The sequence below is a fragment of the Bos indicus genome, chromosome 10 (genome assembly GCF_029378745.1).
Source record: "Bos indicus isolate NIAB-ARS_2022 breed Sahiwal x Tharparkar chromosome 10, NIAB-ARS_B.indTharparkar_mat_pri_1.0, whole genome shotgun sequence".
NCBI classification, from domain to species: Eukaryota; Metazoa; Chordata; class Mammalia; order Artiodactyla; family Bovidae; genus Bos; species Bos indicus.
The window spans coordinates 61,137,503-61,160,241 of record NC_091769.1 but is presented as its reverse complement, the minus strand read 5'-3'; the positions used below and the strand labels follow the sequence as shown (position 1 = coordinate 61,160,241).

General features: G+C 41.9%; 1 protein-coding gene across 3 annotated transcripts in view; it reads right to left on the bottom strand.

The window, feature by feature from the left end:
- SHC4 (SHC adaptor protein 4) overlaps window positions 1–22,739 on the bottom strand; it is a 136,928-nt gene that overhangs the window by 85,838 nt on the left and 28,351 nt on the right. For all 3 annotated transcript variants that reach the window (XM_070797586.1, XM_070797585.1, XM_019968874.2), the window contains exon 2: window positions 1,724–1,794. In XM_070797586.1, the coding sequence (XP_070653687.1) occupies window positions 1,724–1,794 (71 nt within the window). The remainder of the gene's footprint in view (window positions 1–1,723; window positions 1,795–22,739) is intronic.

The following is a 22,739-nucleotide window of genomic DNA, read 5'->3' as shown; positions in this document are numbered from 1 at the left end:
TTCCTTGCCATAGTTTGTTTCCCCAGCTATGATGTAAGTTCTAAAAGATCAGAGGTGCCTGTGTCCTTAATTCTTGAAAAGTTTTTGGCACTTAATGAACACTCCATAAATATTTGAGTGAAGGAGAATAAGTCAATGAATGAATGGATGCGGGAAAAAACAGAAAAACAGTCAACCTCAGGTATGGACAGTGGCACTCCTTTGGACTGTGCCCCTAGACCAAGCTTCTGGAGTGGTGACCCTCTTCCTCCCATCTGTAACTTCCTCAGGATTGGAGAAGGGCTTTCTCCAGATTAAGCATCATCAGAATGAAATAAAACCTGAAATGTGCCCAAATTAGGGTTAAAAGGGTAGGAAGTAATCTAGAAACCTCTTACTTAAAGGATATCCTTATTTAAAGGATAGTTGAAGGGTCTGATACTGTAAAAGAAAAGGGAAAATATAGCCATTTCCAAATCCTGGAAACCAGTCAGGTGGAGCCATGCATTTATTCCATAAATATCCATTGAGCCTCTTCCAGGTGCCAAGAACTGAAATAGGCACCAAGAATACAGGGTGGATGAGTGGGACTTCATCTGTTTAATTCCTGAGGGAGTACCAAATATCAGTGAGAAGTTTGGAAAGATAGATTTGAATGCATTGTAAACAAGAAAGTCTACAATAGCCTTTCTTAAAGTTCATTTCATGGAACAAAGATACATGGAGTATTTATTTATGTTACATAAAAAAAGAATTATGGGGCCAAATAAATTTAGAGAATCTTGATGAAGTTAACACTTTTTAAACTACAGCACAGGACTTCTCAGGGTCTTTAATACTGTGACTCTCCTTAAGAGCATATGATTCCTTTCCCCAAATCTTTTGGTTAAGAGGACTATTTTTCCAGGACTCAAATTCCATGGGACGAGCATCAAGAAAAGTTATCCTCTCTTCATAATGGAAATGGTGACCAGCAACCATGGAAGCAGACAGGCACTGAGGATTGCACATTGGCACCACACACCACAGATGCCCAAGTCTTCATTCTGAATCATATTGATTCATATCAATCCAGTCTTCTCACTTCATGCCCCTCACCTCGTGATTTTCCCAGTTACCAGTCTCAGCACTCAGTTATTCCCCTTTCCATGCCTGCTTTGAATTTGGCCTTAAAGAACCATACCTTGTGCTTCTGCTTCTGACTTGCACTCTGTGTAATAATAACTCTGGCTCTTTCCCTAAGCTTCCTGGGGCCACTCTGGGTAAGGCTCCACTGGTTCAACTCTTCCATCCAGCTCACTGTATGTGGAAGAAAGAGACCCAGACAAGGAATAGACAGCTTCTTGTGTCAGGGATGCCATAAATGGGACGAGCTTGGGCTTACTGATTTGAAAAGTTTTTTCCTGTTACTTTCAGACACTTCCTCAACAGGTCTGAGATCCTGTAATGTCCATTTCTAGATATTATTTTAAATACTTCTAGTATCTGGGAAAGCAGCTATTTCTCTGAGTGCATCATCTTATCAGTTCTCCTATGAAATGCAGATGCTCTGCTGCACAATTGAGAAATCCTTCACATGATGAGTCAGAACCACTCACAAGGTCACTGGGCTTTGTTCGACCTTCCAGTCTTACGAATAAAAACCCACAGTGCCTTTGAAGCCTTGCATGAAACTCCTGCAGGGAGAAACTCTTGTGACTTTAGACTATAGTCCTCCAAGCTTGTCAGATTTTTGTTCTCTTACCTTGTAACTTGGGTTCTCATTCCAAAATCCAGTGATCTCATTGATTGCAGCACTTCAATACAGCCCATGTACTGGAATAAGAGAAAAAAAAATAAAGAACAAGTAGGGAAAATGGCACAAAAATAGTTCTCAGCATCAGAGGTGATTTCCTGGGAAACACCTAAATCAGTTCCTAATACCAAATTACATTTGCACATTCAGCCTACCATTGATATTTCTGACCATTAATGGACACATACCTTAAGCTTCAGTTCAGTTACAAAACATCAGCTAATCCAAACTATTAATATGGTATCAGGAAAATGGCTGTCATCCCTGACAAATGTGAGCTCAAGGATATGAGAGCTTGGGCTCTGGGGCCAGCCTGTGTGAACTGGAGTCCTGGCTCTGTCAGTTATTACTTATGGAGCTTCAGCAAGTTACTCAACTTCTCTGCATCTCAGTTTTTGGCACTAGCAACATAGGGATACAACTATTGTGAGAGTTTAATTATTTAATTATTTCCTAAGGTGTTCCAATCCCAAAGAAAGGCAATGCCAAAGAATGCTCAAACTACCGCACAATTGCACTCATCTCACACGCTAGTAAAGTAATGCTCAAAATTCTCCAAGCCAGGCTTCAGCAATACGTGAACCATGAACTTCCAGATGTTCAAGCTGGTTTTAGAAAAAGCAGAGGAATCAGAGATCAAATTGCCAACATCCACTGGATCCTTGAAAAGGCAAGAGAGTTCCAGAAAAACATCTGTTTCTGCTTTATTGACTATGCCAAAGCCTTTGACTGTGTGGATCACAATAAACTGTGGAAAATTCAGAAAGAGATGGGAATACCAGATCACCTGACCTGCCTCTTGAGAAACCTATATGCAGGTCAGGAAGCAATAGTTAGAACTGGACATGGAACAACAGACTGGTTCCAAATAGGAAAAGGAGTATGTCAAGGCTGTATATTGTCACCCTGCTTATTTAACTTATATGCAGAGTACATCATGAGAAACACTGGGCTGGAAGAAGCACAAGCTGGAATCAGGATTGCCCGGAGAAATATCAATAACCTCAGATATGCAGATGACACCACCCTTATGGCAGAAAGTGAAGAGGAAAAAGCCTCTTGATGAAAGTCAAAGAGGAGAGTGAAAAAGTTGGCTTAAAGCTCAACATTCAGAAAACGAAGATCATGGCATCCGGTCCCATCACTTCATGGGAAATAGATGGGGAAACAGTGGAAACAGTGTCAGACTTTATTTTCTGGGGCTCCAAAATCACTGCAGATGGTGACTGCAGCCATGAAATTAAAAGACGCTTACTCCTTGGAAGAAAAATTATGACCAACATAGATAGCATATTCAAAAGCAGAGACATTACTTTGCTAACAAAGGTCCATCTAGTCAAGGCTATGGTTTTTCCAGTGGTCATGTATGGATGTGAGAGTTGGACTGTGAAGAAAGCTGAGCACCGAAGAATTGATGCTTTTGAACTGTGGTGCTGGAGAAGACTCTTGAGAGTCCCTTGGACTGCAAGGAGATCCAACCAGTCAATTCTAAAGGAGATCAGTCCTGTGTGTTCTTTGGAAGGAATGATGCTAAAGCTGAAACTCCAGTACTTTGGCCACCTCATGTGAAGAGTTGACTCCCTGGAAAAGACTCTGATGATGGCAGAGATTGGGAGCAGGAGGAAAAGGGGACGACAGAGGATGAGATAGCTGAATGGCATCACTGACTCGATGGACGTGAGTTTGAGTGAACTCCAGGAGATGGTGATGGACAGGGAGGCCTGGCATGCTGCAATTCATGGGGTCACAAAGAGTCGGACACGACTGAGCGACTGAACTGAACTGAACTGAAGGTGTTCTAAGAGCAGCGCGTGGTACATATGTATGCTCAAATATTAAAAGAAGCAAAACTAAATGTGAGACAAATAATACACAAATATCAAGTATTCTGCTACTGCTAAATCACTTCAGTCATTTCCAGCTCTGTGTGACCCCATAGACGGCAGCCCACCAGGCTCCCCTTTCCCTGGGATTCTCCAGGCAAGAACACTGGAGTGGGTTGCCATTTCCTTCTCCAATGCATAAAAGTGAAAAGTCAAAGTGAAGTCTCTCAGTCATGTCCGACTCTTAGCGACCCCATGGACTGCAGCCTACCAGGCTTCTCCGTCCATGGGATTTTCCAGGCAAGAGTACAGGAGTGGGGTGCCACTGCCTTCTCCAAAATAAGCATATAAATGCAGATAAACCCAAAGCTTAATAACATAAGAAAATTCTACTTTTTGCAACCTCATTTATTCAGAGGATTCAAGGAAAGAAAAAGTCACGTCCTACACCAGGAAGGAGTAAATCTAGCTTGAACATGGAGTATTGGAAAAGGCACCAACGCTCATGAAGCTAAAAGACAGTTCGTTATATTTAATGTGGCAAAAGTGGGAGCTGTGTTAGGCTGGTGTAAAGAGTGGCGGGATTACTCTGTGTTTGAGAAGCCTAATGTCAGCAGCAGTAGGAAGGTTGGTCAATAGCAAGGGAGTAAGTGAGGATGCTTCTCTTGAGAAGTAACAAAAGCTCACCCTGAGGAGGGATGGTGGGAAGGAAGGGACAGATTCAAGTGACATCTCGGAAATAGATACTACAGGATCCGGCAGTTGATTTGATCTAGAGAATAAGAGAGAAGGATGAGTCAAGGATGACTCACACGTTTCCAGCCAGGGTAGCAGGGGGAACAGTGATTCCATTAACAGAAAGAAGAAAGCCAGGAGAAGGCAAGATGAGGTGGTTTGGGACCTGTTCACTGAACGATGCTGGTAGGGTATCCAGGAAACAGCAAGCTGAGAGTTAAAAACTGGATTCTGGAATCATGGAGAGGCATTAAGCCTAGGGAGGCAGGCTTAGTAGTCCCCCGTGTAGCTCTGCCCGGTGAGGCAGTGGGAATCATCCTCTTAGCAGAGCCTCAGTTGATGAGGGAGAGTGTTTTTCTCTGAGAATGAGCTCGGAAATGCGATGAGAGCCAAGCGGTCTGATTGAAAGTGATCTGTTGGCTCCTTGGAAATGATCTGCTTCCTGTTTAGCTTTCCCCTGGAAGCCTTCCAGCCTCCTTCTGCTTGTGGAAAGATGGCGGGAGCTGGGGGTGCCTCTCCAGACACTCTTGGAGTATTTCTCAGCGAATTCTGTACATTTCGCATCCTAAGAGCAGGTCAGTGCACCAAATGTTGTCTAGAGCCTTGTGTAGGGGAGAGTTTGCTGGTCAAGACAATTGCCCGGCCATTCTCAGCCAGATTCCTGTTCCTCACATTCTTCGTGGGCACTCTAGTATTGACACCTAAACCCTGTGTTTTCTGGCTCTGTCACCTGCTCCTCTGCACTTTGCTGCCACACTGGCCTTCCTTCCATTCCTCAAATACAGCCAACTCTTTCCAAACATAGGGCCTTTGCACTAGCTGCTCCATTGCTAGCTCTGGCTAGATCCTCCCCACTGCTCTGTAAGACTGACTCCTTTCTATCCTTCAGGTTTTAATTCACATGTCACTGCCTCAGAGACCCTTCCTAGCACCCTTCATCACAGCCCCCCATTTGTCATCATGCCACGAATAATCAAGTTTACTTGTTAACTTGCTTATTACCTGTCTTCATTCCCTTGACTGTAAGCATCATAAGAGCAAGGACCATGATCACCATGGAATTCCCAACACCCAGGACAGTGCCTGAGCCACAGAAGGTATCCAGTAAATACTGGATGAAAGAGTGAAAGAGGTTTCTACTGTCAGCTCCAACAGTAGTTTACAATGAGCAGAGGGAGGTGAATTTCTGACTGTTTGTTCTCTCCATCCTGGAGGATGAGCAAGGAGTATAGCAGAACTGAGGTCTCAGAAAGAGACTTGAGGGGAAGGTGGGGACAAAGGGCCTGACTCCCCAGGTGTTCCAGGCGTGGGGAAAACCCTGAGTGATAAAGCTGACGGGAGGGGGAAACGAGGCAAAGCATGTAAGCTGGGGCAGAGATGCTCTGAGCCTCAACAGCTCAATGAGGGAAGGTGTCAAATGGGGCAGTTCTCAGCCCAGTGATGTGAGTCACCGACTGTGGGATTCTGGTTAACAAGGGAAGAGGTTTTTAGTGGAGAGTAGGAGAGGAGGACAGAGAGAGAGGGAATCTTCCAAGCTTTGTTCTTCCTTTTTAATTGCAGTTTATCCTGGCGTGCTGCAGTTCGTGGAGTCACAAAGAGTCGGACACGACTGAGCGTCTGAACTGAAGTTGCTTTACAATGTTGTATTAGCTTCTGCTGTGCAGTAATGTGAGCCAGCTATACATATACATCTAGCCCCTCTTTTTTGGATTTCCTTCCCGTTTAGGTCACCACAGAGCACTGAATAAAGTTCCCTGTGCCATACAGTAGGTTCTCACTAGCTATCTAGTTTATCCACAGCTGTGTATAAATGTAAGGTTTTGTTTTTAATCACACTTCATGGCGATAGCCACCTCAGCCCCGTCCTTCTAAGGCAGGCCCAGGAGTTGTTTCCAAAACCCCCCTTCACTGAAACCTCTGTTTTGCTTCACATACTTGTCTGTCAGCAACGGCACACCTTCTGCCAGCCTCGCTGCGGGAAACGTGAGTCACGGTCTGAGATGATCGTGACGATGAGCACATTCCCCATCCACCCCGGGCATGTGGGGTGGAAGGCACTCAGGGCAACGTGAAGGGAGAAAATCAATGCCCGCTTTTTTTCCCACAATGACTCTGAAGCCCAGATGCACCTGGTTCTCCCATTGACTCACTCAGTCCATTTCTCAGAAACCATCGCTATGAAGAAGCAGGGAGGGCATGGTGCATAAAAAGACTGTCAGTATCTGTGTTTAGGTACCTGACTGAACAAGTGGAAAGTGGCTGAATGTCCAGGCCTGAGGGAGCAGGAATTTAGTTTGTTGGTGTCAGTATAAACTAACCCTACCTCTCATTCACGTATTAAGTGTAGGTCTGCAAAGACACGGGCTCTATTCTCAAGAAACCTAGCTCCATGAGGACAGGACAACCATGAAAGAGATGATTTATCTTTTCTTTCTATGAGGTTAGTCATGGTTAATTCCATTTAATAGATGAAGAAATTAAGCCCTATTAATGGGAAGCGGCTGGCTCAGTTTCACTTATTCAGTGAGACTGAATCAGGGCTTATTCTGGAGGTTGCAGTCCATTTCTGGGAACCTGTGTGTGAGCCTTGTAGGACAGGAAAATTGAAAAGAGAGGAGGTCATCCAGCTGCCCCCTCTGCCTCTTCCTTTGGTCTTCCCAGGTGGGAAAGAAGGTGACCCACCTGGGGGCCCCGTGGTAAGAGCAGGCATGAATCCAAGCTCTTCCGGGGCCAGCTGGAGGTGGCACCTGAGACAGAAGACACGCCCTAATACCTGGCCCTGTGATGGGGAGAGGACACTGAAGACCTTTATTCAAGGTATCAGGGGTGGTAAGAACGTGACAGCACTCAGACAACCTTTCCATTCAGCACCTGACAGATGGCTCACCTAGATTCCAGCTCACGCACTCCCTTCTTGCCCCAGGGCAGTCATAATATTTTTGTACTGTCTGAGCTTCAACCACTTGTTTCTAAGGCGAGGTGAACAGTCTATTCATGGCCTGTGTATCTTGGGCTTTGCATTCCAGAGAAGAAATTATTACTGGGGTTTTCAGAGAACAGGAATGAGAGCTGGCTTGTGGGAACTTTTCATCCTGACTCTTACAGAATGATGACCTTCAAAGATCTAAAGAAAAAGGATATATATTCTTATATCCTCAGAAAGAATATCTGAAGGATACATATTACCTCTGGGAATGGGAGAGAGGCAAACTTTTACTTTTTACCTTACATTTTTGTATTGTTTGTGTTTGAAAAAATAAGTAAGTGGTATTATTTTAGAGTTTAAAAATTACATAAAGTCTACCACTTAACCTCTTGGAATCACAATTTATTAATTACCAAGTAAAGTTAAATCTCTCATTTTTCAATGGCATTTTCCCTTCCTTAGAATGTGCCTGCCCTTGTGCTAGATGGTAGAAGCCACCAACATGACCTAAAGACATTGCAGGATTTTTCTGCCGCCTCTAAATAACATCTAATCTTTCCCATTAAAAACAGGGGAAGTGGGAAGAGGATAAACCTTGAGACATTGCCTCCACTTCCTTACTTTCAACTCATGCTTCAACTCACTACAGTAGCTTCTGGGCTCAAGACTCTATTGAAACTCCCTGAGCAAACCAATGATCTTGTCCACTCTAGTGACCTGTTCCAGCCTCTGGTTCACATACTCTTCCCTTTCTTTCAAACCCTTCATCCAACCAGGGGCCAAATTCCATCAATTTAGTCATCTCTCGTATCTGCTGTAGTTTAGGCACACTCTCTCAATTGCAATAGAGTGGACTCCCATCATATCAATGTTTGATTTACTCAGTTCAACTACTGTTTCAACCTGACCTGCAGAAAGTAAAAGATCAGTCCCTTTATTCAGCCCCTCAGCCCCCAACTCTACCACTCAAACTAGACTTGACTTCTGCCCCAGGGAAAAGGGACTTCTCTGCAAATTCAAACAGATAGAAGCCATTGACTCTGAACTGAACCTTGATGGTCCGGGTGCACAGGTGTTATAGATTTCAGAGATTTCCCAGTGTATTCTTTATTCCACCTGATTTTCACCCTAGTGATGAATTTAGAATGTAACCCCCACTAAGAAGGAGTCTCTGGTGTCCCACCCTCTGAATCTGCCTTTCCCAGTGTAGCCAGCACCTTACTGAAATGCAGGGTGGTATCACTCCACCCTATCACACCTCATTCCCACTTAAAACTCTCACAGATCCCCCACCTTATTAAAGCAGAGCTTCTCAAACTTTAGAGAACTTCGGAATTACCAAGGAAACTTAAACGGAAGATATGTAAAAACAGATTTCTGGGGTTCTGAAAAATTCTGCTTCAGTTGGTCCACAAGAATGCGTTTTATTAAGGACTCACAGATTCTGCTACAGCAGGTCCAAGAATTACACTTTGGAGAACACAACAGTCTTCAGGAAGAGAGCTTACTTTCTTAGCTTAATGGACAAGGTCCCTAACTATTATCATTCAAAAGTCACTTCCATGAAGCCTCTCCTCTTTTCCTCCTTTCTTTTTTAAATTTTATTTATTTATTTATTTCTGGCTGTGCTGAGCCTTTGTTGTCGCTCGGGCTTTTCTCTAGTTGCAGCGAGCAGGGGCCACTTTTCATTGCAGTGGCCTGTCGTGGTGCAAACACAGGCGCAAAGGTACGCAGGCTTCAGTAGTTGCGGTGCATGGGATCAATAGCTGTAGTTTGCAGGCTCTAGAGCACAGGCTCAACAGTTGTGGTACGGGGCCTAGCTGCTCCATGGCACACGGGATCCTCCTAGACCAGGGATGAAACAGTTTCCTGCACTGGCAGGCAGATTCTTTACCATGAGTCATCAGGGAAGACCTTCTTCTCCTTTCTTACCTTCAGTCTGACCACTCCCTTCTCTGGACCCTCCTCCACACACTGTACGGACATCCAGAAGACCTTTTATAAGATATTAATTGTCCATATGGCTTTTTTGGCCAGTGTGTCTGTACCTCTTTTGGAATAGGAATGGTGTATGTTTCTTCTTTGTATCCTCAGTACTGAGCCTAGCTCACCAATGCTCCTGAGATGAATGAGTAAAATGCAGCTTGAACAACTTAGAAGAAAAGATAGGATGTGTATATAAAAATAATTATATTAAAGGTTTAGATCATATTAATCCTTTTTTTAAACTGTATCTCATCTAACTTAATTTTCAAAAAGAATAACCATAAAGGTCAAAAGCTCAGTGCTTAATAATTAAGATATTAATGAGTAAATGGATCCAGACAGGAGAAAGTAACCAGATACAGGGAAATCTGGAACTATACAGACTACACGCAAGACAAAACCCAAGCTACTCACTCTAGCCCCTTGTTGCCATTTAGGAAACCAGATCTGATTTTTCAAAAGAAGTCAGAAATAAGACTTTATGAATTTTCCTAAATTTTAAAACCAACAGGTCACAATGAAAAATCCAAAAATTGAATTTTAAAAATTACATTATGAATAGAATTAAAAACAATAAAATATTTATAAATAAACTTAACAAAATAAATGCAAAATTCAGACTTTGAAAACTATAAAGTATTGTTGAAAGAAATTTAAGAAGACCAAAATAATTGGAAAGACATTCCAAGTTCATGGATCAGAAGACTTCATGTTAAGATAGCAATATTCCTCAGACTGATCTATTGACTCAGTTCCTGGCAAAATACCAGATGGCTTCTTTGCAGAAACTGACAAGCTGATCCTAAAATTCACATGGAGATTCAAGAGACCCAGAAGGGCCAGCACAATGTTGAACAAGATAAAAGTTGGAGAACTCACATGTCCCAATTTCAAAACTCCTGACACAGCTGTACAATCAAAACAGGTGTGGTGATTACATAAGGAAAGACATATAGATCAGTGAAATAGAATTGACAGTCCAAAAATAAACCCTCATGTGCTCAGTTGCTTCAGTCGTGTCCACCAATTGAATTTTGATGAGGGCACCAAAACAATTTAAGTGGGGAAAGAACAGTGTTTTCAACAAATGGTGCTGGAGCAATTGGATATTACAGAATGAAATAACATACAAAAGAATGAAATCATATCTCTATTCCACATCATATGCAAAAATAAACTCAATAATGGATCTAAGATCTACACATGGGAATTAAAATGATAATACTCTTAAAAGAAAATATGCAAAAATTATCATAACCTTGGCTATGACACCAAAAGTACAAGCAACCAAAGAAAAAAATACATAAATTGAATCTTATAAAAATCAAATACTTTCGTACTTCAGGGGACACTATCAAGAAAATGAAAAGATCACCCACAGAATGGGAGAAACTGTTTGCAAATGATTTATCTGATAAGGGACTTGCATCTATAATACATAAAGAACACTTACAACACAACAGTAAAAAGACAAGCAGCACAATTTTTAAATGGACAAATGATCCGAATAGACGTTTCTCAAAATAAGATATACAAATGGCCAGTGAGCACAGGAAAAACTGCTCAATGTCATTCATCACTAAGGAAATGCACATCAAAACCACAATGAGATACCACTTCACACTCTCTGGAATGGCTATAATTTAAACAAACAAACAAACTGAAAATAGCAAGTGTTGGCAGATATGGAGAAACTGGAACCCTCATACATTGGTAATGGGAATATAAAATGGTGAAGACACAAGGGAAAACAGCTTGGCAGTTTCTCAGAAAGTTAAACTTAGAACCACCATCAGGTCCAAAAATTCCACTCCTAGATATCCACTCATGAAAAGTGAAAACATAGGTCCACACATAAACTTTCACTCCAATGTTCACAGCAGCACTAGTCATAATAACAAAAAGTAGAAACAACCTGAATATCCATCAACTGATGAATGGATCAATAAACAGTGGTACCTCGTGTCATGGACTTGTGTTTGGCAATAAAAAGGAAATGAAATACTGATACATGGTACAACGTGGATGAACTTTGAAAATATTTTTCTAAGGGAAAGAACGCAGTCACAAAAGACCACATACTGTGTGATTCCATTTATATGAAATAACTGGAATGGGTAAATTTATAGAGCTAGAAAGGAAGGTTGGAAGGTTTGAGGGGGTGGGGTGTGAGTGCTACAGGTCACAGAGTTGATTTGGGAGTTGATAAGAATGTTCTAATATTGGTGGTGACTGTACAACTCTGTGAATATACTAAAATCCATTGAATTGTATACTTTATATGGGTGGATTATATGAAATGTAATTATATCTCAATAGAATTATTATCAAGCAATAACAACAACAGGCCAAACAAATAATATCTGCAGGCAGTGTGTGATCCTGATATAAACTATTCAGGAAATACATGTGAATGGATGAATAATCCATCTATGAATAAGGCTTCAGATCATAATAGTTGTTTGAAATCTTCAGCACCCTTGAGGCAGAGTTCATTGCTCTTCCTTTGGGCTCCCAGAATATCTTGGTCACACCCGAAGGTTGTACTCACCCAGTGATGCAGCTATTTGTCCATTTAAATATCGATGTCTGCCCACTGCTAAACTGTGTGCCTCTCAAGGGCAGGGAGTGAGTCTTAGTCATCATTATCCCCAGCACCTCTTACAGGGTAATAAATGATTTATTTGAATGAAGGAGCCAAGAAATAACGTTCAGGAAGTCTCAAAATAACCTGCATCCTAACTGGACCATCTGTAATGTGTTCTTTCTTAAAGGGGTATATTTCCAGTTAAAATAATCCTGAAGTAAAGCTAGTCAAAGCCCTCCTTACGCCAAGTTTGAGTTGGGTGTGTGTCATGTGAGAAGGGAGTGGAAAGTCCTTCCCCATTTAGTACAGCACCAATCCATGCAAACCTGGGGCAGGTGGACGCTGGGGAGGGGGACTCTGCCTCTGGAAAGGGAGCAAGTTTAGAGGGAATTCAGTGAGACAAGCCTCAAGGGAAGAGGCACAAGTGGTCCTGGCAAACACTGCCTTTCTTCTTCTTTTTTTAAAAAATTGAACTATGGTTGATTTACAATATTCTGTTAGTTTCAAGTATATAGCTTCAGATTCTTTTCCATTATTGGTTATTACATGATATCATTATATTGAACATAGTTACTTCCCTATGCTACACAGTAAATCCTTGTTTATCTACTTTATATAGAGTGATGTGTATCAATCATTTCCATACTCCCGGTTGATCCCCCCCAACCATTTCCCCTTTGGGAACCATTAGTTTGGTTTTTGTCTGAGAATCTATTAACACCTCCTTTTCTTAGATGGGCTTCCCTGATAACTCAGTTGGTAAAGAATCCGCCTGCAATTCAGGAGACCCTGGTTTGATTCCTGGGTCAGGAAGATCTGCTGGAGAAGGGATAGGCTACCCACTCCAGTATTCTTGGGCTTCCCTTATGGCTCAGCTGGTAAAGAATCTGCCTGCAATGTGGGAGACCTGGGTTCAATCCCTGGGTTAGGAAGACCCCCTGGAGAAAGGAAAGGCTACCCATTCCATTATTCTGACCTGGAGAATTCCATGGACTGTATAGACCATGGGTTCTCAAAGAGTCAGACATGACTGATTTCTTAGATGATCTTACAGCACCTTTGAAACTTCCCACCAAGAGCACAGGGCTGCTGACACCTTCTTGCTCTCCACCACTCTCTGTCCTCTTGTATTTGCTTTTCTTCAGAGTATTTACTGCTTACAACAATGTTTGTTGGTAGTCTGTCTCCCTCACTAGAAGATTAGTACCAGACAACAGGACTGCTCTACCCCCAACAACTAGAATACTATCTGGTATACAGTAGTCCCTCAAAGTAAACTTCAGTTGATTAAACTGAACAGGTCTTTAAAATCCAAACATCTACCCTGATGAAAACTCCTTCTGCTCCAGGTTCAAAAGCCTGAAAATCTGAATTTTATCACTCATTCCCACTGGGGTCTTTGCAACTAGGGAATTTCAACACTCTGAGTTGTTAATATTTACAAAGATGGAATCTTCTAAAGTAAGTTGTGTGTTCTGCTGGTCCTTCCAGAAGAAGGAAGGATTCTCCAGGGTTCTCTCTATCTCCAGGGTTCCTGCCCAAGGCAAAGCAGGGCTGTGAAGGGGGGTAACCCTATCACTCTGGCCCAGATCTCACAGATGCTCTTCCCCTGCTAAGTTGATGCCTTCACTAGCAGCAAATGGAGAGGCACCTATATTTTAAAATTCCATTCCAATCCCACTATGGCAAGCAGAACTGACAACATCTTAAATATAATCTCCTGGGGATTTTTAGAATTAATAAGGACATTTTTAAGATTATTCAGAAGAAGCATTTCTCTTTGACAATGGGCAACCTGGATCCTTCAGACAGAAAGTCTTGAGGGCCAGAAGCCCAGGTAAACAATAAAGATCTTGGTCTGATTGGCACTTTGTTGACACTCCAATATTTTAGGATATGAACTGCCTACAAGCATCAAAAGAAAACTTTCAATTCATCTGAAAAACAGTACTGTTTGTCTGTGGGCAAGGAAAGTATGACAACCATCTGTATACCACACCAGGCAACTGTGCAGTATCTCATACCGACAGTCCTACTCACATTGAAAATCCCTTACACATGGGCATTTTTTTCAACTGAGAGTGGTTTCATATCTGCCTACAGACCTGAGCACAGACACAGTCTCTGCTTGAGGTCATCCCTGAGGCAAAAACTGCTCTGAGAGCATTTGGAGGGCTCTTACCTCCCCCTAGGAATAACTGTACACTCATTTCTTGGGAGGCATGAATGGCTCTCTCTGCTGCTGTGCCCAGCCAGGTAAATCACATTCCATGTGATCATGGGCTTTTGTATGAACAGCGATTTACACTGTCTGTTTTCACAAGTGTTATCTCATTTGATCCTCACAGTGAAACTGTCACAGAACCTGAACAGGTATATAATACCCCTTTTACAGATGAGAAATTGATTCTTAGGGGTTCAGTGTTCTGCTCAAGGGTCACAGGGCTGGTTCACAGAGAACACAGGTCTTTTGCTGCTTAAAGTTATGCCATTCCACATCATCTCCCTGACCTGGAGAAGCTGAGTCTCAAAACTCTATATCTATAAAAGATGCAAGCTACTGCACAGTGATTTGGATCACTAATATAAGAAGTAGGATGCGCTTCATCCTACTGACGAGGCATCTGCTGATAGCAGCTCCCCCACAGTGCTCACATCAAATAAGAGAAGACTCCCTGTGATGCTTACTTCCCTGCAGTGACCCAGGCTCCTCCTGGGTAGAGTCCAGGGACATGTGTAAAATGAAAATGAATTCAGGGATCTGAAAACATCTGGACTGAAGATAAAGCACTGTATCTCTCCTCTAGTCACCTGCCCAAAATAGCCATTATATATATATAGAAAGAGAGAGAGAGAAAAGGCTGAGCACCAAAGAATTGACACTTTTGAACTATGGTGTTGGAGAAGACTCTTGAGAGTCCCTGGGACTGCAAGGAGATTAAACCAGTCAGTCCTAAAGGAAATCAACCCTGAATGTTCAATGGAAGGACTGATGCTGAAGCTGAAGCTCCAACACTTTGGCCACCTGATGCAAAGAACCAGCTCATTAGAAAAGACCCTGATGCCTGGAAGGATTGAAGACAAAAGAAGAAGGGGGTGGCAGAGGATGAGATGAGTAGATAGCTTTACCAACACAGTGGGTATAAGTTTAAGCAAACTCCAGGAGTTAGTGGAGGACAGAGGGGCCTGACGTGCTGCAGTCCATGGGGTTGCAAAGAGTCGGACACGACTTAGCGACCGAACAACAAGAATAATATATGTATAAACTTTTAAAATACTTTTCTCTTTTTAATATATAGGTATTATTATTCTTGCTGCTGCATGAGAGAAAGAGTGGGAAAGACAGGCATCTTCTGTAGGTGACATGTGTTTTTATATTCTATAGTAACTTACAGGAACTCAAGAGTGATTGCTGCAACCACCACCTACAACAGTCAGTTCCACACAGTTGATCACCCTTTGTGTTTGGAGGAACAAAAATCGCATCGTACAAAGGTGAAATCTCCATACAAAATATTCTTAATGTGCTCTTGACAGAAACTCCTTGGGGACCTCTTATCTTATATTCAATTTTAATACTGTCAAGATTCAAAAGCCGCAACCAATAGCTTCATGCTGAGTCCTTTGTGGGGAAGAGCAAATGCCCCATAACCCAGACTTCTAAGAAAGTTTTATCATTGTGTAAGTATAATCCTAGGAATTCAAGAATGCTATTTTCTGTTGTTCTTAAAGAAGGTCTCTCTTTTGAAGGACTGGTCCCCATTAATGAAAATAAGAATTGAAATACTGGCCAGTATTGAAATACTGGCCCAAAGATTATATTGCCTTTGAAATACCAATTGACTACTCTCTGCTGATGGATCCAGTGAAATCCCAAGTTGTGTCAAGGCATTAATATGTTTAGAAGAGAAGCAGCCTTAGCAGTGCTGCTTACAGGAAGAACAAACTGAGTAACTGACCCAACAGCCATTTAACCAGAGATCTGTGTTTAAAAAGGCAAGCTTCATCCTATTTCCTGGAAGGTCTTCATTTTCCCAGACACTATCATTCCCTTTTGCTTTTGTTTTATAGTTCCTTCCTTCCTTCCACTCTTTCCTTTGTTTATGTGAGAGCTGTTAGTGCATTTCCACGAATATTTCCAATGTTCACCTGCCCACCCCAGCGTAGGACAGCACTTCTCTTGCCCCTTTGAACCTGGCACAGCTCCTGATTTAGTGAATCTATGCAAGCAGACTATTGCTTAGGGAGTGATTTTTCTCAAATTTCCTCTCTTTCAATTAGGGAGGCACAGAGACAGGGCCTCCCTTAGCCCAGGTTCTGAGGGAGAACACTGAGTAAGAGACCCGAGCCACTTTGCTGCGGACACATGATATTAGTGACAAATAAACCTTTTTTTTTTTTTTTTTTTTTTGACTCACCTGCTGAGATGCTTGGATTGCTTATGACCATAGAATGACTTACTCTACCCTGACGTTTATGGTAACCATGAAAGGGAAAAAGGAACAGACCACAGAGTCTAGGAGAATGGGCTCTGGGAATCAGGCAGGCCAGGTCTGAAGCTCAGCTGTGCATGTACTAGCTGTGATACTGTGAGCAAATAACCTGCATCTAAGGCCTCAGTTTCCTCATCTATAAAATAGGGACGATAACTTACTGGTTACATAAGGCTATTATGAGGCTCAAACAAGGTGATGCAGGTGTGGTGCTGGGCATAGTGATGGAGCATGAGAAGGGCTCAGTAACAGGCAGTGGCTCTCCTGGGATGACAGTGTTCCTCACCCTCCTCTTCAGCTCCATTTGCCTCCTAGTTGGGGAAGGTGATGAATAAGCCTCAACTACTATGAAGGGACCTCAGTTAAGAGCACTCTTTATAGAGTGTGATAAACAGTAGGATGTAAGGTGCTATGGGAGTGTGTAGGAGGGGCTCCAGCCCAGCCTCAGGGAATCAGGGAAGATTTTTTAGAAGAGATGTTGGTGTGAGTCACGATGGGCAACTAAGGAGAGGATTGGGAAGGGATTTTCAGGCAACAGGTAGAGCACGTGCAAGAGGGAAAGGGCAAGATTAAGAGGTGCTCCAAAACCATTCAATATGACTAAAGTCCAGAGATACGGCTGGAGGTGTAGATAGCTGTAACTACAGTCTATTAGTTATCTACTTCACTGTCTGCCTGCGTAACTCAATACGCTCTTGATGGCTAGCAACTGGGTCCATTTACCTGGCATTCTTAGAGCCCCATACAATACATGGGATGCAGTAGGCTCTCGATAAATGGTCACAGAAAGTCAGATGATTATAATCAAGTTTCAAGCCACCTGATGCATGTGACAGACTTTATTTTCTTGGGCTCCAAAATCACTGCAGATGGTGACGTAGCCATGAAATTAAAAGATGCTTGCTCCTTGGAAGAATAGCTATGACAATCCCAGACAGTGTATTAAAAAGCAGAGACATTAGTTTGCCAACAACGGTTCATCTAGTCAAAGCTATGGTTTTTCCAGTAGTCCTGTATGGATGTGAGTGAAGTGATGTGAAGTCGCTCAGCTGTGTCCAACTCTTTGCAACCCCATGGACTGTAGCCTACCAGGCTCCTCCGTCCATGGGATTTTCCAGGCAAGAGTACTGGAGTGGGGTGCCATTTCCTTCTCAAGAGGATCTTCCCGAACCAGGGATCGAACCCAGGTCCCCCACATTGTAGGCAGATGCTTTACCATCTGAGCCTTCAGGGAATTATGGATGTGAGAGTTGAACTATAAAGAAAGCTGAATACCAAAGAATTGATGTTTTTAAACTGTGGTGTTGGAGAAGACTTTTGAGAGTGCCTTGAACTGCAAGGAGATCAAACCAGTCAATCCTAAAGGAAATCAGTCCAGAATATTCATTGGAAGGACTGATGCTGAAGCTGAAACTCCAATACTTTGGCCACCTGATGTAAAGAACCGACTCATTGGAAAAGACCCTGATGCTGGAAAAGATGGAAGGCAGGAGGAGAAGGGAATAACAGAGGATGAGATGGTTGGATGGCATCACCAACTTGATGGACATGAGTTTGAGCAAGCTCCGGGATACGGTCATGGACAGGGAAGCCTGGCATGCTGCAGTCCATGGGGTCGCAGAGCCGGACATGACTGAGGGACTGAACAACAACAACAAAAATTAAGTGTGATGTCAGTTTCTCCTCATGCTTCCATAAGTTTCCAAACAACACTTCCGACCAGCCCACTTCACAGACCCAAATAAATACAAGCTAAAAATATAGCCCAGGTCATGAATCATAAATGAGATGGAAAAGCAGTGACTCACAGAAGTTAATCTGCTTCCCAGGAGAGCGTTGCTGGATGTCCTTTGCTCTGAAAGGTGAGGCAAAATGCCAGCACCATCACTGTACAGATACAGCTAATATAATTACCATTGGGTGCCCATCTGGTATTCTAAGGCTCCCATTCAAGGTTGCCAAGGGACAGCAGCCCTGTGCCTCCCATACAGGGCAGCACAGGGATGGGCCCTGGCACAGAAGCTAACAGGGTACTCTGGGTTTATACTCAGCAAATGATGTAGGTCCCTGTCCACTGTATCAGTGGTGCAACATGTGCACAATCTTGTTGGCTATGGCCTTAATTTGGTTACTGTTATAGCCAAGGCAACATCTTTGCAGAATGGCTTAGTGGATGACCTATCAATATATTTGTATCCTTGTCTAATTAAGAACTTAATCTAATCTAATGATGGTATTATTAGATGGTCTCTCCTGCCAACCCATAATCCACTTAAATGCTACATCTTTGGGTTTTAATGTCCTTATTTCTCAGTTCTGAGTATGTCAGAAAATTAAAGTATAACCCTTACTCCCAAATCACACAAATATGACTCAGCTTGGAGTACTCAGGACACAGAGTTTTATTGTAAAATTAAACATTTATTGAAGGAACACTGTACACTCACAAATAAGAGCATCTGCAAGTACTACCACAAGGTAGACAAACTTTAGCAACCCTATCAAACTCTCTCTCTTATTCACTTTTGTCTACCCCCCAGTATCTGCACCCTTCCCCCTATTTGACACACCCATCAAATATCCTTAAACTTTCACCCATCTATCATATTGAATCCTGCCCTCAACACATAATCTGAAATCTTGGGTAGCAGTATACATAACTAAATTACTATTAAAAACTAGGTATCGTTTAATTAATTGTTACTGGAAAAGGCCAACGTTGTTGTCATTAGTTGCCATGTTTAGTCAAACGCGATGGCCATGGTAGGAACATCTGTATGACAGTGGTTCCCAGCTCTCTAAGACTGTACCCATGCACAGTGTGTGGTCATGTCTGAAGGCCATGGTGGCCAAAGAACCTCATTCACGCCACCCTTCCTCATAGTCGCAGCACTGAAGGCCTACATGAATGGTCAGTTGTTCAGTTATGCTGAAACCACAAATCACATTAGTCAGTCTCCCACTCGGTGATAAACTGCTGAATGATGCCGTACTAGTTTTTAGCATTCATGATTTCTCCGAAAAAGAAGCAGCCAACAATATGCCTTTGCAAAACTGCAGCCCAAATGTTAAACATCTCTCATTACACGTCTTTGTACATGAAACACTAGAGTGTTTCAGTGAGTTCTAACTCCTGATAATATGACTAAAAGAATACTGGCTTGAAAGGAATTTAGAGATTATCCATTTCAACCCCTCTCCTTTTCGTGGATTAAAAAGAATAAAGTGGTTTATCTGATGTCACTCAGAATTTAAACCACAGGCAGAAGAAAGTCACTAAAGACACAAAATGAAAGTCAGAAATGTACAAGGAGAGCCAGAAAAGTATGACACAGTGGACACTGAGGGCTCAGAGAGTCCCACAGAGGAAGAGATCATCAACTGAATTCAGGGCGACGAGAGGACCACCAGGCCAGAGGCTGGGACATATCCACTGGAATTTGGCAACTATTAGTTAAAGTAACTATTTATTAGTTAAACTATTAGTTTCTATTAGAAAAGTAGAAGTCAGAGAGTAGGACATTTAGCGTGTGATCAGGAGGTGAGGAAGTAAACCAGTGAGCAGAGTGCTTTTGTAGTTTATTTTTGTTTTGAGAACTTCATATTTTAACAAAAGAGGAAAGATAAGCTAAAGGAAGAGGTTACTTTAAGGATGGAACAGACTTGAGCATGCTTATGTTCATATGACAGAAAGGTTGACGGCAACAGGAGGAGAGAGAATAGCCAGCTCACAGCCCCCAGGAGACAGAAGTGGAAACCACTCAGGAAATACGTAAGGCCAGATTCAAAGAAATTCTTTAAATAATGAATCAAATTCTCCCAAGTACCCAAATTCAATAGCTTTCAAAGTTGGAAGAAACATTTTCCCTTTTAATATGTTTGGATAGTATTTGGAGATTCTTAAATATTCTTTTAAATAATCATGACCAAGTCTAAGTTTGTGTAAGTAGAAACGCTGTTAACAGTGGACAGTAGCATTATCCTACCACTTCAGCAACCACAGGGTTGTTTCAGAATAAACATTGTGATCAGATCAAGTCAATGTTTGAAAAAAATAAAACCCTAAGGGACTTCACTGGTGGTCCAGTGGCTAGGCTAAGACCCCGAGCTTGCAGGGCTGGAAAACTAGATCCCACATGCCACAACCAAGAGTTCACATGCTGCAACTGAAAAGATCCTGCATGCTGAAACTAAGACCCACCACAGCCAAGTAAATAATACCCTAGACTCATAAAACCTTTGCATTGGAAAAGACTATTTGTCCTCAACCCCTAATAAGTGACTTGAATGAGGTCCTGGAATGTCACAAAGCTCTAAAGAAGTATAGATATTTGGTAACCCGTTCACTCTATCAGACATTAAGTTCCCAATGAATTCCAAGACAGGTTTGTGAATCAGACTCAAACAACGCCTTTAGATTACTTAAAGTGACACTTTCAGAAAGAAACTCAGATAGACTCTCAGATTCAATTTGCTTATTCTACAGCTTGTATCTTAAAAAAAAAAAAAAAACCTCAGCATTTTTAGTTGAGGAGAAAGAAAACAGGAAGATCTGCATTTCCTTTGAAGTCCATTAGCATGAGATAGATCATTAGTACTATTGGTTGTTAAATTGAATAATGACTTTCTACAAGAATATATAGTCCATTGTAAGTACTCAAAAAGAGGGAACAGGAAGCAAGATTCTAGGGGCAGAGAGAAGTCAATCAATAATAGCTAATAACGGGAGTCTAGTTCAGGTTTGAGATTCTCATGGAAATCAAGAAGCTTTTTTCCTTCCCCGGCAGCTAACTATACTCTGAACCTCTAACCATGGCCCTGAACACCCTGACCGACAGCACTCGTGAGGACACAAATAGAAACCAAGGAGAGAGGGTGACACTACACAGATGGCCCTAGACCAACCATTCCCAAAACACCCAAAGAGGATCTCTGCTCATAGCATTGTTTTCTTTAACATCCTGCTGAAATCCTGCATCCTCCAGAAAGTCCTCTAATCCTCCCACTGAAGAAATGAGATAGACAGTTTAACCATTACCAAAAATCGTCCTTTTCAACAGTCTACACCTACACACTTTGAAGTGATCCAGGGACAGACAACTGTAAAGTTCTGCACAGCTCTGTGAGTAACACTATGTGATGACCGGCCTTTGTCTTGTCTGTCCTAAACCATGAGCTCCTAGGAGGCCAGGGCACAGACTCTGGATGGCCTGCTTATGTCTTTCCCCTCCTTTTCCTTTCCTTCTTTCTTCCATACTAGCAGAACCCTGAATATATCCAGCTTTAAAACTAGCATTTCCCAGCTTCCCTGAAGAGAGGAGGCCAATGAGATATAAGAGAATGTCATTGGGCAAAACTTCAGGAAAGCTACTTAAAACGGGCTAACTCAGACAGGGGGTGCACCATTTTTGTCCTTGCCCTTCCTTCTTCCTGCTGCCTAGAAAATGGACATGATAGAGGCTACTCAAGTGGCCATTCTGCAGTGAGTGAGTCTGAGGATGAGAGCCGTGTGTTAAAAGATGGGCAAACGCACAGATGGAAGGAGCCTAGGTTACTGATGATTGTAGGACTATGTAGCTCTTGTCTACCTACTAATGGACTTTTTTCACATGAGCAAAAAAGTAAATTTCTGTTCTGTTTAAACTCTAGTTATTTGAGCCTTTGTGATAACCTAATCCAAAGTGATACAGAGGCCTCTTAATCTGTGCTTTGCAAATGGCAGCCAAGGAGTCAGGGCTCCTCTGAGGGTCCCTTCCTACCAAATGAGAGCTCTGTGAAAAGGTTTAGGACTAGAATCGGTTCAGTAGTCCTTAAACAAATTTTCCTATATACCTGCAAAAGTAACATTTTAATTCCTATTACCAAAAGGCAGAGCCTTTATATATAAACACTTTAAATGGAAGTCTCATCCTTGACTACTGTAAATGTCCTAAACATGGCTGAGAATACAGAAGTAAATGCCCAGAGAGATGTTTTAAAATTAAGTTAACACTAAAGTTTATGTTTGTGTTTTTCTCTTAGGAAAGCACCTCAATCCTTTACTCAGAGCCTATTTACTCTCCTTTTTTTAATATGGAAATTTATTTATTCAAATTTTATTTAGCCAATATTAATTGAGCTCCTATTTCAAGACAGGCAATAAAAAGCTAAAATTGAGCATAACTCTATCAATTAGAAATGGTCATTATTAACATGTTGGTCATTTTATTCTTTGACAATGTATATACTGTATAAAAATATTTTTAATGCCATTTTAAAAATAACTTTCTATCCTAAGATTTTCAGTTAACATTATCTCATAAATTCAATTATATTATAATTTTATAATTACACCATAATTTCAGTTTAGCATTATATTATAACCTTTGTCTCAAATTATTTAAAAAAACTCCAAAATATGATTTTAATGACTTCA